Genomic DNA, 24,352 nt, shown 5'->3' with positions numbered 1-24,352 from the left:
CCAACTGTGTGATAGGTTGTGCTGACAGTTCCGGGAGCTTTTGCGTGTGAAGCCCTCAGTGGAGCACCTGGTTTATGGTAGCACTCTGTAAACAGTAGTGGAAATTAAAATATTAAATTTGAACTCTGCACTCCACTTGACAAGCCTGTCCCTTTTCCTGTGTTCCTTACTTCATTTTTATGATGACATCACTATCCTGGTTACTTAGATTCAATGCTGCATGTAATTTTCCTTTTGGTTTTTTGCCCTTAACATCTAGTCAGTTACAAGTCGTATTACCTCTAACTTTATATGATATCTCTTCCATATCTCCTTCTCCCCATATTCCTGCTCCCGATCCAGTCCTCCAAATCTAGTCGCTTTCTCTTTCTTCCTTGCTTCCTTCCTTCCCCTTCCTTTTTCTTTTCTTTCTTTCTCGCCTCTCACCAGCTATTGCGCTCTCCCTGGTTCATCTAGCCACGGCTGCCAGCCCGGCCTCCCTGGTGTACAGGATCGTTCCTTTGCCTACTGTTCAAGACTCTGCACAGTATTCCCTGAGCCTACTCTCCAGTCTTACTTCCCACTGCTGTTTTGCTCCTCGCTAGCTACCCAGCACTCTAGCCAAGCTGAGCTTGCCCTCTGGGCATGGTCCTGGCTTTGCCCCTGCTGCCCTCTTGGCCAGATGTCCTTATCCCTCGCACCCTCCTGGCCACGTGCTGCCATCCAGACAGGATAGGCCAGGTTATGTTCTGCTGAGAAACCATTCCAAACTCTCAGTGGCTTAAAACGGTAAAGGTTACTCTGAGCCCAGGTCACCTGTCGGTCGTGCACCGGCAGGAGGGCTCTGCTGCAGGTCAGCCCGCCTCAGGGACTTGGGCTGGGGGAGCCTCTTCTGTCTGGAATGTTGCAGGGCGAAGCGAGCATAGAAACTGGCTCTTAACCCTCCGCTGACTTTCCCTTTACTGATACTAGTTGCTTTGCTGTGCCTGACATCGGGGGCGAGGAGGCGTAAACCTGCGTGCTCTCAGAGGGGCAGAGACGTCTGCTGTGGAAGCTGGACGTGCCTACCCCGCAGGGCCCCTTGAATGCTGTATCTTCTCTGGGGTTCTTGATCCTCTCCTCCCTGTCCCCATCAACCCGGCCTAAGCTGGAAGTGATCCTTCCCTCCTCTGGACTCCTATAACCCTTACCTCTTCTTCTCCTTGCTTGAATTATGCTGATTTGTGCATATCTTTCTCCTTTACTTGCCTATATTCCAGTTATCTTTCCCCCCCTTCTGTTCTTAGTCTTTTCCAAGTATGGCTCACAAATGACTGGGTGGTTTGTGGCCAGCAGAGAAAAGCCCGGAGGCAGGGAGACCAGCTAGGCGAGTGTCGTGCTAGTCCAGACAAGCTGGAGTAGGGGCCTGAGGGCAGTGAGAAAAGAGATTCCAGAGACTGAGAGATGGCCGAGTCTTCCATAGATGGGGAAAGTACAGTGACACGGAAGCATTATGTGTCCGCAGGGAGAATACAGTGGACATTAGAGCGCAGTTTCTTCGCAGCTGTGTGTGCCACCCGAATGAAGTGCCCCCACTAGACTATGGGATATTACTTTGATAATCAATTGTCACTTAAACCATCATAGAGCTTTTGAAGCAAAAAAGAATGCTTTTCCGGGGAAACTGTTCTCTGAAGGACTTGACTGCTGAGTTTCTTTGATGTGTTAGAAATCACCCTCACTAATAAGAGTGTGAGCTACAGATTGGCTGGAAGAAACGTGGCCCCCTCCCATCCCCGGACAGGTACACGCATGCAGCCGTTGTAAGATTAGATTAAACTCCTGATTCTGTTAGTCATGGCCACAAAGCATGGGGGCCCGGGCAGGGCGAAGCCGCAGCTGTCTTAGCATGGTTCCTCTCGGCTTGCGGACCCCTGTTGGTGTGTGAAGCTACTGGTGACACTGTTGGACCAGAGCAGCTTAGATCCTGCTGAATCATTACCCTTTGATAGCCAAAGTTCTTATGCTCATTCTGGAAGAATCTGTATCAACAATCTAAAATTCCAGTTACGAAATTGTTTACAGATGGATTGGTGCTTGGACTAGCTCAGCATCAGGAGGGCCACATCCCCTCTCCAGGGAGAGAAAGCAGTCAGCAGCTCAGTGCCTTCAATAGTGTAATGTCTCTGCCTGCAGTTCCCAGAAGTCTGTTTTGTGTCTCTAGTAAAACACTTTTTTAACTTCCAGAAGAAGATAACGTTTTGTGACACAGTTATACTTCTGACATTGGACTTGGATTTGGCTAATCTTTGTTGGATGTCGGGTCCTGAATGGCACCCACTCAGTAGGCAGAGCCATCCCCGTCCCATAGATGAGGAAGCTGAGGCTCCCAGGGTCACTCAGTGTGGCTAAAGCCAGGTCCTTTTAGCATGAATTTTTACGAGCTATGTTAAAAATGTCATCAAAATTCAGGGGCCCTATCTCAATATTTGGGTGGAGTAATTAATTAAAAGAATCTCATTTTAAACTTATTTTTTTTCAGATAACCTCTTTGTGCCCAACCAGAATGGATACTATTGTCACTCTCAGACAAGTCTGGATAGAGCCCAGATTGACCTCAACGGTCGGATCCGTAATGGCAGCGTCTACAGTGCACACAGCACTAACTCCTTAAATAATCCACAGTCCTACCTGCAGCCCTCGCCCATGTCCTCCAACCCCAGCATCACTGGGAGCGACGTCATGAGACCCGACTATGTCCCGTCCCATCGGCACAGTGCCCTGATACCCCCGTCGTACCGCCCGACCCCAGATTATGAGACCGTGATGAAGCAGCTCAACCGGGGCCTGGTGCACGCGGACAGGCAGAGCCACTCGCTGCGGAACCTCAGCATCGGCAGCTCCTACGCCTACAGCCGGCCCGACGCCCTGGTCTACAGCCAGCCCGAGATCCGCGAGCACGCGCACTTCGCGTCGCCGCCGTCGGCGCCCTACCCGCTCACCCTGAATTACAGCTTCCACAGCCAGTCCCCGTACCCCTACCCCGCCGAGAGGCGGCCCGTGGTGGGCGCGGTCAGCGTGCCCGAGCTGACCAACGTGCAGCTGCAGGCCCAGGACTACCCGGCTGCCAACATCATGAAGACCCAGGTGTACCGGCCGCCGCCGCCCTACCCGTACCCCAGGCCCGCCAACAGCACCCCGGACCTGTCGCGGCACCTGTACATCAGCAGCAGCAACCCCGACCTCATCACCAGGCGCGTACACCACTCGGTGCAGACGTTCCAGGAGGACAGCCTGCCGGTGGCCCACTCCCTGCAGGAGGTCAGCGAGCCCCTGACGGCCGCGCGGCGCGCGCAGCTGCACAAGAGGAACAGCATCGAGGTGGCCGGGCTGGCGCACGGGCTCGAGGGCCTGCGGCTCAAGGAGCGGACCCTGTCGGCGTCGGCGGCCGAGGTGGCCCCGCGCGCGGTCTCGGCTGGCTCCCAGCCGAGCGTGTTCCCGGAGAGGACAAAGCAAGAAGAGCCCGAGGAGCAGGAAGGCTTGAGGTATGGCCACAAGAAGTCCCTCTCAGACGCCACCATGCTGATACACAGCAGCGAGGAGGAGGAGGATTTCGAGGAGGAGAGCAAAGCGCCCGCCGCGGCCCGGTGGCCCGGAGGCTGCGCCCGGGACCCCGCGCCCCCGGCCGGGCCGCTGCAGATCCTGGAGCCCCAGCCACACGGCGCCGGGCCCGGGCCCGGGGTGCTGGAAGCCCAGCGGCCCAGGAGGGACGGGCTGCTGACGCCCTCCATGTCGGAGTCCGACCTCACCACGTCGGGACGGTACCGCGCCAGGAGGGACTCTCCGAAGAAGAGGCCGGTCTCAGACCTCCTCTCTGGCAAGAAGAACGTCGTGGAAGGCCTCCCGCCATTGGGGGTAAGCGTGATCACATGTGCCCAGGCTCCGAGTAACCTGCCTTCTCGACATCAGCTTGTCTTTGACGGGTCACTTCTGGTGCTTTCCAGCTTTTTACGTTGTTCTTTTAACGTTTTTCTCCCCCCACCCTCATGTTACTCAATTTTTGACTGTCTTTGAACACACTCAAGTTTATCTATGGGAATAATGGAGATCAATTAGAATTTTAGTGGTTTTGCTGGATGAAGTGAAAAGGTAAATGTAGGAGGCTTTGCGGAGTGGAATGGAAAGAGTGAATGACATGTTTTAGTAATGTGCTGTTCAGAAAAAGGAAGTTAAGACTTCACGACTTCAGCCAGAATTGCTTTGTTGGCCACCCATTAAATAAACGCGGTGGTGATGCAGCACCCGGGGCAGCATTTTTCAGTTCGCCCAAGAGCTGTCCGTGAGAAGCATGCAGGGATGTGTTCTTAATTCTTTATGTAATTCTCAAGGTCAGAGTCTGTGTGGATACAGCTTGACTATCTTGGTGCTGACCTCTGAGGACTGGAAAGTGATTCTAGAGTTGGGAAAGGTGGCACTTTGTCAAGATAAAAACCCGCAGACATCCACGTCTCTTTAAAAGAAAGATTTAAGTGAAGTGAGAATTCAAGGAAAGTCCCTTGTAGAAAATGCAGGTCTTTAATATTTGGCATAATAAATAAGTATTCATTAAGTACTTCTTACCTATTTGAAGCAAAATATAAAAAAGCATAATCACATCATTTCTAGCTGCTGTTCTCAGAGCATGTACCTTGTGCAGAGCACTTTCTGTGCTCTACTGCATCCAATTTTTATGATAAGCCCGTCATTATGACCATTTTACTAGGAAGAAACAGACTTAGATATTAAGTAATTTTTCCAAGGTCGCACAACCAGTGAGTGGCTGATCTCAAATTTTAAACCCATGTTTATCTCTGCAACCTGTCCTTTTCTTTCTGTACTGTTCTACGTTGAAGTAGAATGTATCTAATATTTAATCAACTAATAATTGCTTGTTGAGACCTTGCTATGCTGTCTTTCACTGAAACTTTTTAACTGAATTCCCAACTTTTGACTAATGTCCTATGGCTTTGTCCCGAAGTGGGTCCACTCAGTCATTTTGTTGCATTGCTGAGGCCTTTGGCTCCTAGTGGCCCACACCCACTCCCCGTGCCCTGCACTCGAGCCAAGCCAAAGTAACTAGGGTATCCATTCTGTCTCCCAGTGGCTCCCAGTGTTCCTGGCCACTAGGGCTGTCCTCCCCCATCTCTGCTGGACTGCTTGCGCACACTCGAAGGCCCATCGCAAGTGTGTTTCTGGCCTAGCGTCTGAAATCCTGTAAGATACTGCAAACATTCTGATAAGTAGGGAAAAACTCACATAGTATTACAGTGTTATGAAAGAGGTTAACATACATAGATGAAAACTACTTACTAAAGTGCCATGGATTTAAATGTGCTTTCTTTTAATCAGCTTTAGGTTTGAATTTTAAGTTCAATTTTTCCTGGGGGTACAATTTTACTTACATGAACAGTAAAGGCTAGTGCCCCAGGTGCACCCACATTGAGCGTATAGCAGGGACAGGGCGTGGGTGGATTTTCCACAGTAACTCTACCTGACTCTCTGGGCTGGCCGGACAGGGCCATTTTAAAATTAACACTCTTCCCGCTGCATTAAGAACTGTCCCTTGTTTTTTATGTGTGACCCAGGTAGTTTCCCCATGTGATATCTGTTTTGTGTACAGCCCAGTATTCAAGCTTATTTTATCCCCATGTTTTTAATAGGGCCTGATAGATTTAGCTAAATCTGAGCACTTTGATCAATTTGATTCTCCTGAAATACAAATTTTCACTCTCATTGACTTTTAAGGCCTATAATAGTAAAAAATAATGTGATTAAGTTATGCTTTGGGTCCCCTTCCTTTTGCTAAGGGACTCTGCTTACTCAAAGAACGTGTGTGGCAGCTGCGCTCAAGGGGAAGGAGTACAGGTCCTAAGAGTTAGAAACTCTAGGTCTGAGCCCAGACCCTGCAATTTTTTAGTTCTCTGCTCAGTGGGCAGGACCCTTCATGCATCAGAAACTCAGCTTCTACACCTGAAACACAGGGACAGGCATCCCTCCTCTGCCTCCTTGGTGACATTAAGTCCTACATGAGGTGAGGCATGAAAAAAATGCCTTCTGAATTATATGATTCCACATAACTGATATGGATGAATGATTTCATTGTTTTGACACTGATTACCTTATAAAAAGAGGCAGTCATGTGACCTAAGGCAAGCTATTTAATCTCTCTGTGACTCAGTTCACATTTGTAAATGAGATGACCCCAGAGAGTTGTTGGGGGAATAAAATGTAGTCCTGGCACATTGAAAGTGCTCAGTCAATATTAACTTACTGCTGTGAGGTTGCATCAGACATTTAACTTACTGACTTTCTAAGAGTTGAAGAGGCCAACCCCCTACCTATATAAATCCTCTGACCCTTTCATAGTAACATGGGTTGTCATTATCTTGTTTGATTGTTAACAACAAATATACTAATGTGAGTTAAGGTTATAGAGGTTTAGTATTATATTAAAAACAGTGAAATAAATTGCAGACAAGGAGGAACATTTTAGACTTCTCCACCTATCTCCACCTCCAGGGACTTGATCGTTATCTTAAAGGCAGACTGGTTTGGGTGCTCTTACATCTACATAAAGACTTTCTTTTTGTACCTTTTAGTCTCGTGCAGTGATTCTCACATAACAAATTACTGTGCAGGTTATACATTTAAAACCATGTACTTGTACTCTAAGAACTAATTAATAATTATTTGAAGCTAGTTTTGACTATATGCCACCTTCTTCAAATACTGGCTTTTGCACTGATCTTAGACACAATCAACTTTATTCTAGCATATCAGTGTGGGCATTTTGAGTCATTTTCAGGCAGAGAAGCGCTAGATCCAGCTCATTCTAGCTGGCAAGAGCTGACTGTTAAATTTTTAGGAATCTTGTGAGCCAGTTGATTTCACATTGGTGGTTTGAATTTGGCTGTGATGGGAGTATTTACACCATGGAAATTGGCAACTTCTGATCAGAACTTTTTCCCTCTGGAGCCAGTTGTTAAACATTACCAGCACGTCACTGTTTTCTGCACATGTTAGACTTAATGAAATTTTAGCCTAAATAGGAACCTTTTAATCTGTGTGTCAGTGTGTGAGTGTGTCTGCCTCTCTTTCCGTCTAGATGAGGCTCAGGGGGGAAGGTGACTTGCTGAAGGAAGTCAGAGGCTGGATTTTAACCCACGACTCTATCCATTCCTAGTCTAGTTTGTATTACCTAGGAAGCTCGTGCTCAAATGTGAATTATTAGCATAAAATTCAAAAATTAGGCCAGTTAACTTTTCAAGTTAGGTGCTGATCATATTCTCTCATAATAATGGCAATCTTATAGCACTTTTCCCCCCTCACCAAAATACCTTTTCCCTTTGCTCTTGTTCCATTATCTTGATCTTGGGGTTTCATGGCCTTGTCTAGGCTGGGAGAGTTGGAATAAAGCTGATTTCATTTATGAGACAGAACAGAGAAAACCATTTTTTCCCCATATTGGGGCTAGTCATTATTATGGCTTTCAAGGAGGTGTAGAATATCCAAGGAGATTTAGCATTCTTTTTAAAATTAAAGTAAATGAAATAATTTATTTTTTTAGAGATGCAGTCTCCCTGTCTCCCAGGCTGGAGTACAGTGGCATGATCATAGCTCACTGTACCCTCAAGTTCCTGGACTCAAGCAGATTTAGCATTCTTATGCTTATTTGCTTTAGAAAGGAAAATCATGAGCTTTAACAATAACTTGTTTTCAGGAGACAGCATTCTGTTGATATACCTTATCCTCCTGGTGTCATGATGGAGATTTTACCCCTGGTTTATTTTCTTGGTTTAAAATGTGGCTGGTCTGAGAGATATAGGGATCCCTGACCCAGGCCACACAAGTCTGCAATAGAATGTAGAATAGAGTTTGGGAAGGCAGTACACAAAGGGAGCTATTGAAGAAAGCATTTAATTTTTTCAGAATGGTTTGAAGAATTTATGTATTTTAAAAATTACAAAAGCTTTTACAGTCAAGTGATTGCATTTAAAAGCTTTTTTTTTTTTTTTTTTGTGGACTACAGCTGTTTTTGTCTGTGTGTGTGTGTGTGTGTGTGTGTATATATCTTGTTTTAAAAGGAATGCTGTCTGCCTGGGCCTCACCTTTCATTACAACAGAGCCTTGTAACCAATTGCGTTTCAAAACCTTGTATCTGGAAGACTTATCAGGGCTTTGGCCTTGAAAGGAATGTCTTCCTCCTAATGTTTGCTAAGCAAATGATGTGTGAAGGAGTGTAATCTCTCTTGCAGTGGCAAAGGAACACACTCCCTGTGTCTGTTTCCCTCTTTGGTCTATTAATTTCTTGTCAAAGGGGTTGTATTTTTGTATATTTCATGTGTACATACAAATATTTTTATAGGGAATGAAAAAGACTCGAGTAGACGCAAGAAAAATTGGTCCTCTTAAATTGGCTGCCCTAAATGGACTCTCCCTGTCTCGACTGCCTCTGCCCGATGAAGGGAAGGAAGTACCTGCCAGAGCGACGAATGACGAAAGGGTACGTGTGGGACGCATGGGGCTGTGTGCAAGTGGCAGATACTACAAAAATACCTGCGTGAGATTTTGGCGAACTTGCTAACACGATGTAATAATCATAAATGGGTACTAAGGAATTTTATACTGTGGGCCTCAAAATTGGGGCAAGTGTATAACTAATGTCCTAATTGATAATTTCAGGCATGAATGTTGATTTTTTGTTTCTTAATATTTTTCTTTACCTTCTTATGAGTATATATAGGAAAGGAATAACTACTTTCATTCCAGACAACAGTTACTAAATTTTTCAAAGGTTCGTTTGTAACTGAGATGTATTTTCTATAAGCGTTTATCAAAAGCACACAGGCATGAATTTGTTTTACAACTGGATCCCCGAGACAGTTTCCCATATTTCCTACCACTTTCAGTCTTTCATATGTCATATATCATAAGTTGAAGCATTTGTTCAAAGATGTTGGAACTGATTATCCTTCCTGTAGATTTACTGTTCTCTAGGAGAATTCTGTTTGTTGTAAAGGTCACAAAATTGACCACAGATTTAGAGACGAATTGGACAAATTGCTTTAGGCCAATTTTTAACTTTAAACAAAATTTTGCAATATAGTTCTCACCAACAAAATTATGTCTTTGTTCTTTTAAATCGTGTCGTTGTGGCTTCTTAACATTTAACTTTGGTTTCACCTAGAATTTTCAATATTAGATAATGCTAGACTTGAAGCAGAAAACAAGATTTCAAATGTGCAATCAAAATGCAGCTGTGACGTGTGGCTATCCTCATATTATCTCACATATTCTCTTCTACAGTGTAAAATTCTGGAACAACGGTTAGAACAGGGAATGGTATTCACAGAATATGAAAGAATTCTTAAAAAACGGCTAGTTGATGGTGAGTGCTCAACAGCACGACTCCCTGAAAACGCAGAAAGAAACCGATTCCAAGATGTTCTTCCCTATGATGATGCTAGAGTGGAGTTGGTCCCAACTAAAGAAAACAATACTGGTTACATCAATGCATCGCATATTAAGGTAGGAGGAAAGTGTAGAGTAATAAGCAGCACGTGCAGTTTTGATAAGTTACAAGAATGGTACGAATTGTGTTCATGTCTGTTTAGAATACATTTTAAAATTTGTTTTTATTCATTTTTTATTATTTTTTTAATAAACACCTTAGTTTTGAACCATTGTGATAAACTGTATTTATCACACCTGGGAAATCCACACACCAGTGCTGAAGTGTTTGTCTGACAGCGCCGGGGTCACGTCTGCTCTTTCCACGTGGTAAATCCCTCTGCCCCCAGCACTGCTACCAGGGCTCAGGGAGCACTTACCTGCCTGGCTTTAGAACTTTGTCCCTCCATGTCTGAAGACCCCTTTCGAGCTCTCAGGAGCCACTAAATTGTTAGTTTTGCCTTATCACATACCTAATATGCCTTTTTATGTAACAAAAATGTCTGGGCTTTTTTTGATGGTGTTCACAAAGGTTTTTACTTATGAAGGTGCTATCTGTTCTCTTTGTATATTCCCCATAATCATTTTTAAATATCATTTTGTTCTTTGAAGAAGCACTTTTTTCCTGGCAACAGTATAATGCCATTTAACTGGAGTAATATTTATGGTGAGAGATAGGGGCTAGTTTCATTTTTCTGCATATGGATATCCAGTTTTCCCAACACCGTTAATTTAAGAGGCTGTCGTTTCCCCAGTGTGCATTCTTGGCATCTTAACTGGGGTCAAGTTAACGCCCATTAAAATGGACAAGTGATGATTTACAACAGGTGGTTGAGTAAAGCCAGATGTTCTCTCTTCTCCATCATTGTACCCCTTGTTCATGCTGGCTAGATGCAATTCTTCATTTCTGGGAAGGAGAAATCTTATAGTGAGTAAATGTCCGTGGACAGGTGTTTTTCGTCTTTTCTGCGTTCTCTCTGGTGTGCAAGCAATATTTGATAAGAGAACAATCTGATACCTGAGGCTTTCTGAAGACCTGGCAGTCTGCCTATGAATGCCAATACTCCTTGCTGGTTTTTGGGAATTTATGCATGTTCCATTCTGTTTTTTAATATGGACATAATTTATTTAAAAACCAAGCATTTCTTTGGAGTAACTCACCCAGTCTTTTATGACTGGATGGATAAGAATTGAATAACACTGTAGTTCTATAGTGATATTTCAAAACCTTCAGAGGCAACCTGACAAATAGTGGAAAGACTATGAGTTGCAGAATTGGATGGGGTCTGACTCCTAGGTCTACCACTCACCAGTGGTAGGACCTCATTTTACTTATCTCTAAAGAAATGGTGATACCTACCCCATAGGCTTCCCTTTAGGCCTTTCCTCACTAGTACTCTTTCGCTGTTAATGACCTGATATTCACCTACAGTATCTGCCACCAAGTGGGTGCTCAGTGAAAGGATATGGAGCCGTGACTGGGAGGCTGGCAGCCCTGGGGGACAGTGTGTGTGGAACAGGGCTTGGCCATTATGGAGAGTGATCTTAACTCAGAAATCTAGAGATGAGACTGGGTGCTGTGTCTCACGCCTGTAATCCCAGCACTTTGGGATGCCAAGGCAGGAGGATTGCTTGAGGCCAGAAGTTTGAGACCAGCCCGGGCAACATAGCGCAAGACCCCATCTCTACAAAAAAATTTTTTTTAAATTAGCTGGGTGTGGTGGTGGCATGCCTGTAGTCCCAGCTACTCAGGAGGCTGAGGTGGGAGGATTGCTTGTCGGCTATGATTGTGCCATTGCATTCCACCCTCTTAAAAAAAAAAAAGTTTAGAGATGAGACTACCTTAGATAGGAAGATAGACTTTTTTCCTAGAAATCTGACATTAGCTTAGGTTTTTAGCTTAATTGCTAAGGTTTTTCCAACATGCTTAGGATTTCATGAGGGGAAACGGTTTAAAATTTGGGGTACAATGATGTTGATACTATTTTTATAAGAAGAGGAGCCATAGCAGCAACAACAGCTACTCACCGAGTACTTATGTGCCAGGCACTATTTATATTGACTCAAATACAACAGCCCTTAAGGGCAGGCAATATTTTTATAAATGAGAAGTGAGATTCAAAGAGGTTAAGCAGATTGCCCCAGTTACGTAGATATTATGTGTCTTCACTGTACATAAATTTATAAAGATGTCAGTAATGGACGTTGTATTGACAAGGGAAAAGATTTAAAAGTCCTTCCTTACTCTGCTGAATATTTTAGTTTACTTTTTTAGTACAACCATGAATGCATACATGCATATATCATATACACACATAGCAATTGTTTAACCTTTCCTAATTTCAGGTCTCTGTCAGTGGAATTGAGTGGGATTATATTGCCACGCAGGGACCATTACAGAATACCTGTCAGGATTTTTGGCAGATGGTGTGGGAACAGGGAATCGCAATCATAGCAATGGTGACAGCAGAAGAGGTACGTACTCATTTCTCTTAACTGATTTTGCTCAGCTTTCGAAGAACAGTTACTATAGTCACCTAGAGTCCTGACCTTGAGGGAACAAGTCAGGGTAGGATTACAGTCCGAGTTGCAGATGCTGTCTGTGTGAAAGGGCGCTGTCGCTGGAGCTTGTGGTGTTGAATTGTACTTGTCTTTAACAGGAGGGCGGAAGGGAGAAGAGCTTTAGGTACTGGCCGCGACTTGGTTCCAGGCACAACACCGTCACCTACGGAAGGTTTAAGATCACAACCCGGTTCCGCACAGACTCTGGTTGCTATGCCACCACAGGCTTGAAGATGAAGCACCTTCTCACGGGGCAGGAGAGGACAGTGTGGCATCTGCAGTACACAGATTGGCCCGAGCACGGCTGTCCGGAAGACATCAAGGGGTTTTTGTGTGAGTGTCTTTGTTCCCAGGACAGCCTCCCCTGGAGCATTAAACAGAGAATAACTCTTAGGTTTCCGAAGGATTTTATGTTGTCTCATTTAAGCTTGGACTTGTTTTAAATTAAAGAACATAAATGTTTTGAGGGGGCTTAACGGAAGAAATTTGGAAGGTGTCATTTGAACATTGGAGCTCCCCCATTTTGTGGCTAGACGGGGGACGCCCCGCGGAGGCGATGACTCGCCCACAGCCACGCTGGCCCCTGGCGGTTGGCATTGGTTAGTCAGCACCCAGTGCTCTCGATCTGCAGTCCTCTCAGTCAGTGGAGAGAACATGAAAACTGAGTTGTTAATTTGATATGCTTTAATCCCTGAGTACTTTTCTATTTCATTGATTTTTCACAGCATACCTTGAAGAGATCCAGTCTGTTCGACGCCATACAAACAGCACAAGTGAACCCAAAAGCCCCAACCCTCCGTTGCTGGTCCACTGCAGCGCTGGGGTAGGAAGGACTGGCGTCGTCATTTTGTCAGAGATCATGATTGCCTGTCTGGAACACAATGAGGTGACGACTCTTATCCTAAGCCTGACCTTTTTTGGGTGGGAATAAGGCTGGGGAAGAGAGGGAAGTAATGACCTAAATAGCTCTTTTTGAACACATTTTCTTGGGACTGTGGAGGCCTCAAGATGTTATTAAGTGCTCCTTGCAAAAGGTTGTATCTTCTTAGAGATTCTCAGTACTTATTAGCATATTAAATACCATGAGCAGTCACATAATAAATGAAGCTGTTTGATTTTGTTTTACCCAGTGTTTTTCGAATTTGAGCTCAGAACTCCTTTTTCCTGGAATAACTATTAACTTTTCAAGGACAGTGAGTGTGGTAGCCTCCTGTGGGACGTACTGAGCTGATACCGACAGCACTTAGCACAGTGCGCTTTTGTTGAATCTTGGGATTTGGTGAGATGTGGTCATTTACATCCCACCAGATAAAGGCAGGGACCTACACCCAGGGAGTTTTGAAGACATAGTCCGCATGGACCTTCTATTTATGGTTAAAACGAATCAGAAATAGGCAATCACAGGTGATTTACAGAAGATGCTGAGGTAGAAAAGAGACTGTCTGCTAGCCAAATTTCTGCCAGGTCACCAGCTCTCCCCGTTCCTGCCTCTCCCCGGTCCTGCCTCTCCCCGGGGGAACGCGTTCCCTTCATCCTGGTTTCTCTCCTCCTAGGTGCTGGACATCCCGAGAGTGCTGGACATGCTGAGGCAGCAGAGGATGATGCTGGTGCAGACCCTCTGCCAGTACACATTTGTGTACAGAGTTCTCATTCAGTTCCTGAAAAGCTCCAGGCTCATCTAAGCCCTCACACTTGTTTTGGGGACCCAATCATGTGAAGCGTTTACAGCTAAAAAAAAAAAAAGAAAAAGTGCTTGCCTAACTCATACTTGCCCAATTCATACTTGCCGCCCCTCGACACGTGATCCAGGCAGTGCTACATCGGGACATAAATGGTGTGGTGTGAATGGCAGCGCACTGACGGAAATATGCAAAGCACAAGGCCGAAGAGGGGGTTTCTAGCCTGGGAGAGGTGCTGAAGGAGGACTTGGTTTCGAGGCCGTTGCCCTGCTCCGGTCTGTCCAATTTGCAATACTTGCACACATTTTAGAGATTGTATTTTGTACACAATTCTCTATTTTACTGAAGCTATGCTGGGCAATTCTGGCAATCATTAAAGCACATAGATTTCTATCTTAAACTAGTTTTTGATAATGGGATTTTATTTTATGACTAAAATATTTAGGGATTTTCTTAACAAGAAACCGAACTTTCCATGGGGATGATCCACAAATATGAGTGGTTCCCGTCTAACTTTGTATTTAAAACCATGTTACTATTATCTTTTGTTATTTTTAAAAAACTCTGGGTACTTAATGGTTTTTGTTACCAAACCGAAAACTATAAGGAGAATCTACAAGTGTTGTTCTGAAACATGGAAAGCATTTTTATATCCAGAAATTTTTTTTATCCTACAAATTCTATATAGTTGTACCTTCTTTTTTCCACACAGGAGCTCAACTCATTAAGGTACTGAAATGAGTCAGTTAATGTAAAGGAAAGTAAGGAATGAAGGCACATTATTTAAAATGTAAGAAAATAATCAAATTCACTATTTTTTCAGTATTATTCATAAACCTAAATGAGTTTGATTTCATTGGTTGAAAATGAAGTGAAAAACAATTGCCTAGGGTGGTTTCAAGCACTTTTTTGTGGAAAACAAATATGAGTTTTAATATATGTGTTGCTTTCTAGATGAAACAATAATGGACATTATTTCAGAAGGAATATTTTGGATGAGATAAGGATTAAGAGTACGTGAGATGAGTAGGACAAGAGTAAGTGGGAGTGTGATGGTAAATGCAGGGTGCCTTTGTTTTTACAAAAATGCAGTATTGTCTACGCTCAGACTGAGGTGCCGGGATGGAGAGAAGGGCTAGGAGGGTGGGGGCTGAGCCTGCAGCACTGTCCCCAGGGAATGCAAGGCCTGTCATTGTCAATGACTTTTTGTTTCCTGGAAGTTCTTCCACCTAAACCTGTATTTTTTTTTTTTCATACATAAGTTCAGGTTTATATTATCATTAGGAGAAGCCTTGAAGAGGCTTTAATAGTTTTCACCTCTTCTCCCAAAAGGACGGCCCAAATTTGTGGGGTTACCAGAGATTGCTGTGGTATTCAAGAGGATTTTATCTCCTGAATCCCCTAACTTCACCCCTGGGGTCAATTTTAGCTGTTTTGTTTCCTCTCCCCATCCCATTTAGGTACATCCTAATGGACAGAGCCAAGCTGAGTTAAAGGGGAAAGAGTTTCTTTGGCCCCAGGCTAAGATGGGCTTGTCACACAGTTCCTGTTGAATAGGTAAGGACTAATCTGTATTTTTAGCTAAGGAACCATCTTTTTCCTCCTTCTTAGGCAGTTTCCTTACAATGGAGAGCTTCTAAAATGTCCCATCTAGGGCTATTTTCCCAGTTTACAGTATTCAAGGCATCATTCTGATTTCCCATATCACTCCTAAGCTCTAAATGTTTGTCAGCTATGAAACCGGGTTTCCTACATACTGTGTGTGCCAGCCTAACTCTGATTTACCCAGAAACCCACCACCTAAGAGGGAAAATAAGAAGATATTAATGAAAATAATATTGAAAGTGGGCACACATCTCATTTAGGAACAAAATATTAATTTTAGATCTAAAATACTTTTAAAGGTCCTGTTTAAAGAACAATAGACCCAAGTAAAAATATTTAGAAAGAGCTCCCCAGAAGAATGGAATAAGAGTTTTATGGTAATATTTCCCATCTCAACACCATATAAAAGACAGCAATTTTTCTGATGCTTTTCTTCCAATGGTACTTTTTTTTTTTTTTTGTTGTTGTTGAGACAGAGTCTCACTTTGTTGCCCAGGCTAGGGAGTGAGTGCTGTGGCGTCAGCTTAGCTCACAGCAACCTCAGACTCCTCGGCTTAAGCGATCCTACTGCCTCAGCCTCCCAAGTAGCTGGGACTACAGGCATGCGCCACTATGCCCGGCTAATTTTTTTATATAGATTTTTAGTTGTCCATATAATGTCTTTCTATTTTTTTAGTAGAGACGGGGTCTCGCTCAGGCTGGTCTCGAACTCCTGATCTTGAGCGATCCACCCGCCTCGGCCTCCCAGAGTGCTAGGATTACAGGCGTGAGCCACCGCGCCCGGCCCCAATGGTACATTTTTTAAAAATGCTTTTCTGTCAGGTTTAAACATTTTGAAGTGTCCCATTGACAAGAACATATTGTAAAACAAAAATCTAATTAAAGAGTAATATATGGTATATTTGTGTTCCTGTTGTAATAATTTGATAAGTAAATTTTTTAGGGCAAAATTACACTGTTTAAATGTCGCTCTTAAAATGTCACATTTGACATTGCTTCTAAGAGCTATGTAATTTTAAACTTTTAATTCCAGTTAGCGAATGTGAAGGGATTTCTGAGTAAAAATCAATCTATGTTGCTGGAGTTTGAAATGTGATTTTTCAAGAGCAAAGTGTGGAACATTGAAGTTTCATAGGTTTGTCATTTCTGAATTAAGGATGTTACTGTTTGCCAACTTATACAATGCTTCATGTATCTTAGTGTCTTTTAGTTCCTGAATCTTAATTTCATATCAGAATTATAAAAATGTACATTTCCACAGATATATTATAAACCAGTGTTTTCCACTGATCAATTTTGATATCTCTGGCATCAGTTTTCCTGATTAGTGGAGTCTTCTGATGAAATATTTTGGTTGATAGCTTTGAGCACTGAAAGTACTTATTTTAGAATATCATTTGGAAAGTTAATTGCAGTCATTATTATTTTCTTCTGGAACATCTACTGTGAAGTATTCAGAAAGCCCTAGAATTTAGTCTTTAAAATTCTTTGGCAGGATTAAAACAGAAGCTGGGCCTGTACTTCCTTAGAAACTTCCAGAAAGCAAAGCAATGTGTAGCTAGAAACAGAGGCAGGAGGAGAATGTCGTGGTGTGGCACTGAGTGGTGACAGCAGGGCATGGCCAGTTTTTCTGTGACGCTTTCACCGTCAGAAGAAAATAGTCATTTCAGATAGGCTGATATGTTAATGTTCACAATACTGAGAGAATTTAAATATTTAATATACAATTATATATATTAAACTGGAGGTTAGCTGCAACTTACCAAGAATGGTTTGAGATTTACAAGAACAAATGGAAACAGGAATTGTTGTTTATTGTAAATCGTCTCTTAAATTGGACTTTTTAAAGGAACTCTTTTGGATAGAAATTTAGGGGAATTTGCTTCCCAGAAAGAAGATTTCATGCTGAACAAGCTAAAACTATCCCTTTCCAGTTTAGTTTGCTTTACAAAAAGAAATTACAGGGAGCTCTTATTTTAAGCCAAGGGATAGACTTTTCAAAAGTGGAGTAATAGCTCCATTAAGAATTTGCCTGGGAAAACGTTTCTCAAAAGAATACAAATTTTTCAAATTCCTGTCAAATTCCTGTCGACAAGGGCTCCATTTACCCTACTATCTATAATTACTTGTAGAAAAATGAGAAAAAATGAGGAAGTCCAGTTTAAAGTTTGCATAGGGATTTTAGAAAATACTTGAAGGGACCCTTGGATTATAAGTGGCATAGTTTTCTATTTCAGGTAGTGCCCAAATAAAAATGCTCTAAAGGTTCACTTGTATGTTGCATTTAAATGTAGTAATATTTACCCTCCTAAGTGATGCTGTGGGTGTTAACTTTTAGTTTGTCCCCCGCAAAGCTTATTCAAACCATAGGGGGCCTGAAGGGTAACCTGTGGTACAAAACCAGATTGCTATATGGTATTCTGGACTCCCGGAAAATATATGGCATCTTTTCTCCCTACTGCACTCTGGTGGTGAGATCAGAGAATAAATTCTCCCTGCTTCTGCCAGGCAGTGGCCCCTAAGACTCAGAAAGCAATTTAGGTCAGACTGGTCAGTGTTTCATGGGAACACTTCACAGAAGTGAATATCCCAGCATTTGTTGCTGGGAAGGAAGTTGAGTGGTATGTGGGTAAGGAACAGAATGGAGCTTATGATGAAGCAAGCAGGATGCTGCCTGTGAAACTGGTAAAGGATGGGCCAAGAAGGGAGTTTAAGGTCTGGGTCACTCAGGTGAGGGGAGAGCAGTTACCAGGGCAAATATTACGTAAAGGGTATCTCCAGGTCACATATAAGTAAAGTATGCCTTCACATCATTTTTCCAAAAATGTTTAAATTACATATGTGTATTTGAAAAAATACTTAGTTTTCAAAATTCTGGAGTACATCTAAACATTTTCCAACATTGATGGTTAAGAAAGAGATAGTAGCCATATACTTTTAAGTTATGCTTTAATGTATTATCAACAAGTACAAATGGATGACAAGACAGGAATAATTGTGTTTTAACTTATAACTGTAGAACTTCTAACAGTATGGCTGACGTACTGTTCCAAATTTCTGAAAATTACTTATTAGCTAGATAAATGTTTTGATCATTATTCCTTAACTTCCATTAAACCTTTTTGTGTTACGTAAAATAAGAAGAGTGTTAAAAATCTATAAAATCCCTCGACTTTGAATCTACAATGTTGTGTACCTGCACTGGCTATATAGCAGTACACAAATCGCATGATTGCAATGTATAAACCTGCAATTTTAACTGAACTGGCAGGTGGTTTTTAAACTGCAAAAAGACTACATACTTTAAGTTGTCAAATGTGACTACTACTGACATTTAAGTGTGCATGTGTATTTTAAATTTGTATTTTCTAGAAACTTGGTGAAACAAACATCTACAGTGTTCGCTCCTAGGAACATATCTACACTGCCGAAGAAATTCAGAAGGTTGGATTAATATCTAGGTTAGCCAGATTATGAATCCATTGAGCCTCAATTTTGAGGGTAGGTTGGTGGGAGTAGTACAGATTTAATAACTAGTTTTCGGTTTCTATCTGCTCATTCATCAGCTGAGAAAACTGAACAAATGAATGGAGAATATGAACTGAATCACTTATTTTAAATATGCTAAGAGACTGTCCAAATTTTTTTATCCTGGAAGTTTATTAGAAATCATTAATTTATGACTGAATGAGACAAATCTTTTGGTACTTAATATTTATTGAAATGTAATTTAATCTTAGAGTTAAGTGTCTTGAAAGGATTTTGGTAAGGTTTTGTAGTTTTACTGGAATAATACCAGTGCAACCCTGGTTCAGTCCAACAACTAGCCTGAAAAAAGTGAATATTCTCCAGAGGTGACAAATTTATTTCTAGAACAGATTTAATAGAAATGAGATTGAAAATACGAAACTTTAAATCCCTCTGAGTCAAAAAGTTAAAAGAAAAAAATGTAAGAAAAAATTCTATAATTTGCAACCATTTGGTAGAGTTCTACTGGGAGTTTTGTTTGCATGGTTTGGTTTTCGTGGCACAATATAGAAATTGAGGAGATAGTTATTGTGTAGGGATGATTCTTAATGTTTTCGAAAAATTTGTTAATATCAATTTAGACCCTCTCCATATTAGGTTTTTAAAATTTCTATATTAAGGGTAAGCAACTTAATTTCCAGTAGAATTGAGCTATTACATATTTATCAGCAGACTCAATTTCTAAGCATCACATTGAAAATGGGAGAAAAATTAAAATCTGTAATTATATCGAGACTTTTAAAAAACACGGATATAGTCAAACCTTACTGAAAACATTGGTACTGGGCTCAATGAAGTATTTTTTCTTTTTACTGTATTCTCAATTTTTTACATTAAAATATAAGATTTTTTATCATGCAGATGTTGTTACATGTTAAATGAATATTTTCTATGAAGTCATCTCAATGTTTTCATCTATTGTACTATTAAGAGGGAAAAATTTTGATTTATAACAGCTTTTTAGTGCAGATGAAGGAAGACTTACACTGTAACAAACCAGAAATTTGTCGTCTATTTCTGTGTTGGTTTTGTTTGAAGCAATCCAAACTCTAACCATAGTAAATTTAGCAAAGCATAGTTTAAAAAATCTAAATAGCAAGTCTATTTAAATAAAAATTCAAAAGAAGTTAATATGATTTAATATGCCTGAGAAACCTAAAACCAAAATTTGGAGAAAATTTTATGTGAAATACATTTTCCTAGAAAGTTGCCCTATAATTCAAGCAATGCACTGGGAATTCTACTTTTCCAAACTGATAGTATACATACTTATTTAGCATTTTCTAGTTTAAAAAGCAATTTTATGTGCCACTGTCTGATGGTCAATAATGTAAAAATGTATAATCAGAAAGTTAATTCTACATTTATTGGTTTGTAAAGGTGTGTACATTTAATGGACAAAAAAGCTTGAATGGTTGAATGTAATATATGTGAAATGAATATATTTTTGCCATGAAAATAAATATTTGAAGCAAGATATGATTTGTGTGAATATAATAGTGCAATTAAAGCTATTCTGCCTCTTTTTTCACTGTAGATTTTATTGCATAGAGGCATATAATTAAATTAGTCCCATTTCCCTATTGGATTATTTTTAATGATGTACTAGACAAGAAATACTTTTTAGTAGTTGCCAGTATGTCATCATACATCTCCACAGTAATCAATCACTTAAGAGTTAGAATGCATCTTGCCAAAACAGCCTGCTTCCATCAAGATATTTGTGGACCAATTAATACACTTGAATAAATATTCATGTACTTCTCAATAACTTCGCGGTGGGTTGGCAGAGCTCCTCATGTGGCCATCCCTGTAGTGGCACTTAATACTAGTTAGGTGTCCACTTTAGTGGGTTTGTTTTGGCCCAGCAGTGGCAGCATCATCTGGAATCTTGTTAGAAATGCAAAATCTTGGGCCCTACCCCAGATCTGAAAATTCTGAGTCAGAGGCTATGAGGATGGGCCCAAAATTTGCCTCAAAAAGTTCTCCAGGGGATTCTGGTACACATTAAAGTTTGAGATCTACTGTTTTAGTAATTCAAAAGCCATAGATGTTTAATATGGATTCCAGTTTGGGATTTGATTAATAGACACTAAAATTTATTTATGCAATTTCTATTAGGTTAATGATATTTATAGTTGTGGTAGGTTGGATAATGGTCCCTTAAGAGATGTCATGTCCTACTCCCCTGAAGTTGTTATCTTACACAGCAAAGGGAACTCTTCAGATAGGATTAAAGATCTTGCAATGGGGAGATTATCCTGGATTATCTAGGTGGGCCCAAAGTAATCACAGGGTCTTTATAATTTATGAGAGAGAGATTTTAAGATGCTGCATAGCTGGCCTGGGAGATGGAGGCAGAAGCCACAGTGAAAGAATGCAGCCACCTTCTAGAAGCTGGTTAAAGGCAAGGAAACATTCTCCCCTAGAGCCTCCAGGATGAATGCAGCCCCAGAAATACCTTGATTTTAGGACTTCTGACTTTCAGAACTGTAAGGTAACTTTTTTCTTTGTAAGTTTGTGATAACTTGTTATAACAGCAATAGGAAACTAACACAACTCTATATATTCCTTTCTCAAGAAAAACTCGAAGGTCAACTCACCTGTTCTTAGGATCTTGGAAGAACTAGGTGAACATGGAAGCCACACATCCAGGACTGTTAAGTGTTTTAGCCTCAAAATTCAAATGTTAGCACAAAACAGAATTCTCACAGCAATAAGACTGGCCATGGAGCAAAACTTTCCTTACCACAATCCAAAAGCGTCTTCCCCCAGTCTTTGAGTTACACACACAGATTTGCTCCTTTAGCACGTGCCATTCATCATTATTGGTTGCATCTGGCTGGCTACTGGGGAAAGTAAGTTGTTAGAGCAGCATCTTTTAGCACTGGTGTGAAACAATTTAGCAGATTACTTTCCAGTACTACACCAGCACATGAAAGGTGAACGGGTGTTTCTACTTCTAGATGTAAATTATTTCAATTTTAATTTCTACAGATCTAAGACGTAAGCTAAAGCTAACTCTGGCATATAAAGGCAAAAGAAGTCTTTTGATCATCTAGTCCAAGCTCTTTAAAATCAAGGTGCAGGATAAAGTAATTCATTGGCAACCATACAACTAATTAGTTCACTTGGCAAATTATAGTCTTGTCTCGTAAAAGCTGCTCTGATCTTTTCTGATTCGCTTCACTGAGGGAAAAAAAAATGTGACTTTTTAAAGGAAGCCGTCTAAGGTGGATGCTAATTTATATTTTATACTATTGAAAATGTGAGCAAATAAGGAAATTTTCATGTAACTTAGCAATTTGCTACATTAATCTTTCTATACTGGGGAATTTGCACTTTCTGAGTGTAAGAGAAGAGGAAGCATCTGCCCTATTTTCCCTATAACTTTGTCTATAGCTAAACTTCCCCTTAAGCTCAAACTATCTTCCTCCATGAACGAATGCATTCTTGTCAAGCAGACAGTGACCTGGGTATCCAAGGAGAAATGGGTCCTTCCTCTTGAGAAGCTTACAGCCTAGAGTGGAGACAAACTGGGTAAATAAAATTATAATTCATATTATAGATAGGAAGGAGTCCAGATTCCAGACCCCAGAGCTGGGGTGGGAGAGGACGCATGTTGGGACAATCATCCAAGGTTTCACTGGAGCTGTTACATTCAATCTGGGTTACAAACGAAGGCTCCAGGGTGCAGTGGAGGGGTGATGTTCTGAGCAGAGAGCAAGTGCAAAGACATGGAGAGGACTTCTGTGTGTTCAGGACAAGCAACAGGGAGTGACAGAGGATGCTTGGGAGAGGATGGCAAGAGATAAGCTGGGAAGGAAAATATGACTTTATAAAAAAATGCCAAAAACCTGGACTTTATCTTGTTAGCAAGTGGAAACTCTCTAAGGTTTTTGTAAAGAAGGGAGTGGCATGGTCTGTTTTAAAATATTAATAGCAGCCTGTGAGTTTTTAATTCTCATAAACCCATTTAATTCTTACAACTCTGTGATGAAGACTCTGTAATTACTCCCCTTCAAGAGACAAGAAAGCACAAAGAGGTTCAGTAACCAGATCAAGGTCACAGCTCATAAGGAATCAAACCCAGGCAATCTGGCTCAAAAGGCACACTCTTACTCATCACACCTCTAAGCCTCAGAGTTGAGGATGGGCTGTTTGAAGAGTTTAAGCCAGTGTTTCCCAAACTTACTATTCACATCTCACCTTCAAACAACTTTTCCCATATCCAAGAACCACTTTTAATATTTTTAAAAATCAACTCATCTTTTAAAGCTTAAATTTTAAGGGGAAACTAGAGGACAACAACAAAAAAGTGTCCTAACTGGTACCCAATTTGGGTTGGGTCATGGTCCCAGAGACAAAAAGCTGTTCCAGAGTTAGAGCATAGAGAAGACTGGACATGTCAAAGCAGAGCAAAGTTTCTAGAATAATATTTGGGTGGTTATTGCTTTTATCCTCCACAGTGCCTAGGCATGAAACTTTGTACATAACAGGCATTCATACTCAATTATATTAAATAGTTAAAAAGACATAATCAGACATGAATCTTCTGAGACATGTCCTAATAGTAAGGGTCCCATTCATGAACTACAAGGGTAAGAGAAGGATGTCACGCAGGTCTGATGGAATATTTCACTCACAAGAGACAATATTTCACCTAGCTGACAGACTGCCCTAGCTCATTGATAATTAGAAGATCCTCGAGGCTTCAGATGTTGTGGAAAGTGAGAAAAAAGAAAGATACTGTAGATAAGGCACAATGCTTCAAGACTCATACTAGATCACAAACCATTTCCAGTTGCCTACAAAACCACTTATGTCTGGGTAAAATATGTTCCTTTGAAAAGCAACTTTAGAAATTGTGACTGACAGGTCTTCAGGTGACCCCAGTGATTCCAGCCTTTTGGAATTCATACCCGTGTGTGTAAATATCCCCAATGCTTAAGTGTGGGAGAGACCTGTGACTTGCTTCTAACCAAAAGAATATGGCAAGGGTGATGGAAAGTTACTCCCTGTGATTATGTTACATTATATGAGACTCCATCTTGCTGGCAGAGTCTTTCTGGTTTTCCTGTGAGCCTTGAAGAAGCAAGCAGCCATGCTGTGACCTGCCTAAGGAGATAGCCAAGTGGCAGGGGAACTGCAGGCAGCCTCTGACCATCAGTCCGCAAGAAAAATGAAGCCATCAGATCTATAGCTGCAAGGAAAAGAATTTTGCTAACAACCTGAAAAGAAGCAGGTTCTTCCCTACTCAAGCCTTTAGATGAGACCACAGCCCTGACCACTACTACCTTGATTGTGGTATTCAGGGCAGAAGACCCAACTGAGCTGTGCTTAGACTCCTGATCCACAGAAACTGTGGGATAAATAATAAATGTGTGGTGTTTTAAGCTACTAAGTTTATGGTGATTTATTATGCAGCATAGAAAACGAATATATAAAAGAAATAGAAATCTTAATATATAAAAGAAAAAAAGAAAAGTAATACTGAGTTACTGACCATTTGAGGTATTTATTAATGAAGA

The 24,352-nt window shown here is 41.5% G+C and overlaps 1 protein-coding gene across 1 annotated transcript in view; it reads left to right on the top strand.

The window, feature by feature from the left end:
* PTPN21 (protein tyrosine phosphatase non-receptor type 21) overlaps nt 1-14,186 on the top strand; it is a 62,944-nt gene extending 48,758 nt beyond the window's left edge. The window contains exons 13-19 of the mRNA XM_069465200.1: nt 2,501-3,873; nt 8,363-8,500; nt 9,304-9,525; nt 11,794-11,922; nt 12,108-12,342; nt 12,735-12,895; nt 13,563-14,186. Of these exons, the coding sequence (XP_069321301.1) occupies nt 2,501-3,873; nt 8,363-8,500; nt 9,304-9,525; nt 11,794-11,922; nt 12,108-12,342; nt 12,735-12,895; nt 13,563-13,691 (2,387 nt within the window). The 3' untranslated portion in view covers nt 13,692-14,186. The remainder of the gene's footprint in view (nt 1-2,500; nt 3,874-8,362; nt 8,501-9,303; nt 9,526-11,793; nt 11,923-12,107; nt 12,343-12,734; nt 12,896-13,562) is intronic.
* The last annotated feature ends 10,166 nt before the right edge of the window (nt 14,187-24,352 follow it).

Source organism: Eulemur rufifrons, chromosome 2, assembly GCF_041146395.1.
Source record: "Eulemur rufifrons isolate Redbay chromosome 2, OSU_ERuf_1, whole genome shotgun sequence".
NCBI classification, from domain to species: Eukaryota; Metazoa; Chordata; class Mammalia; order Primates; family Lemuridae; genus Eulemur; species Eulemur rufifrons.
This window is presented reverse-complemented; position numbering and strand designations above follow the sequence as displayed.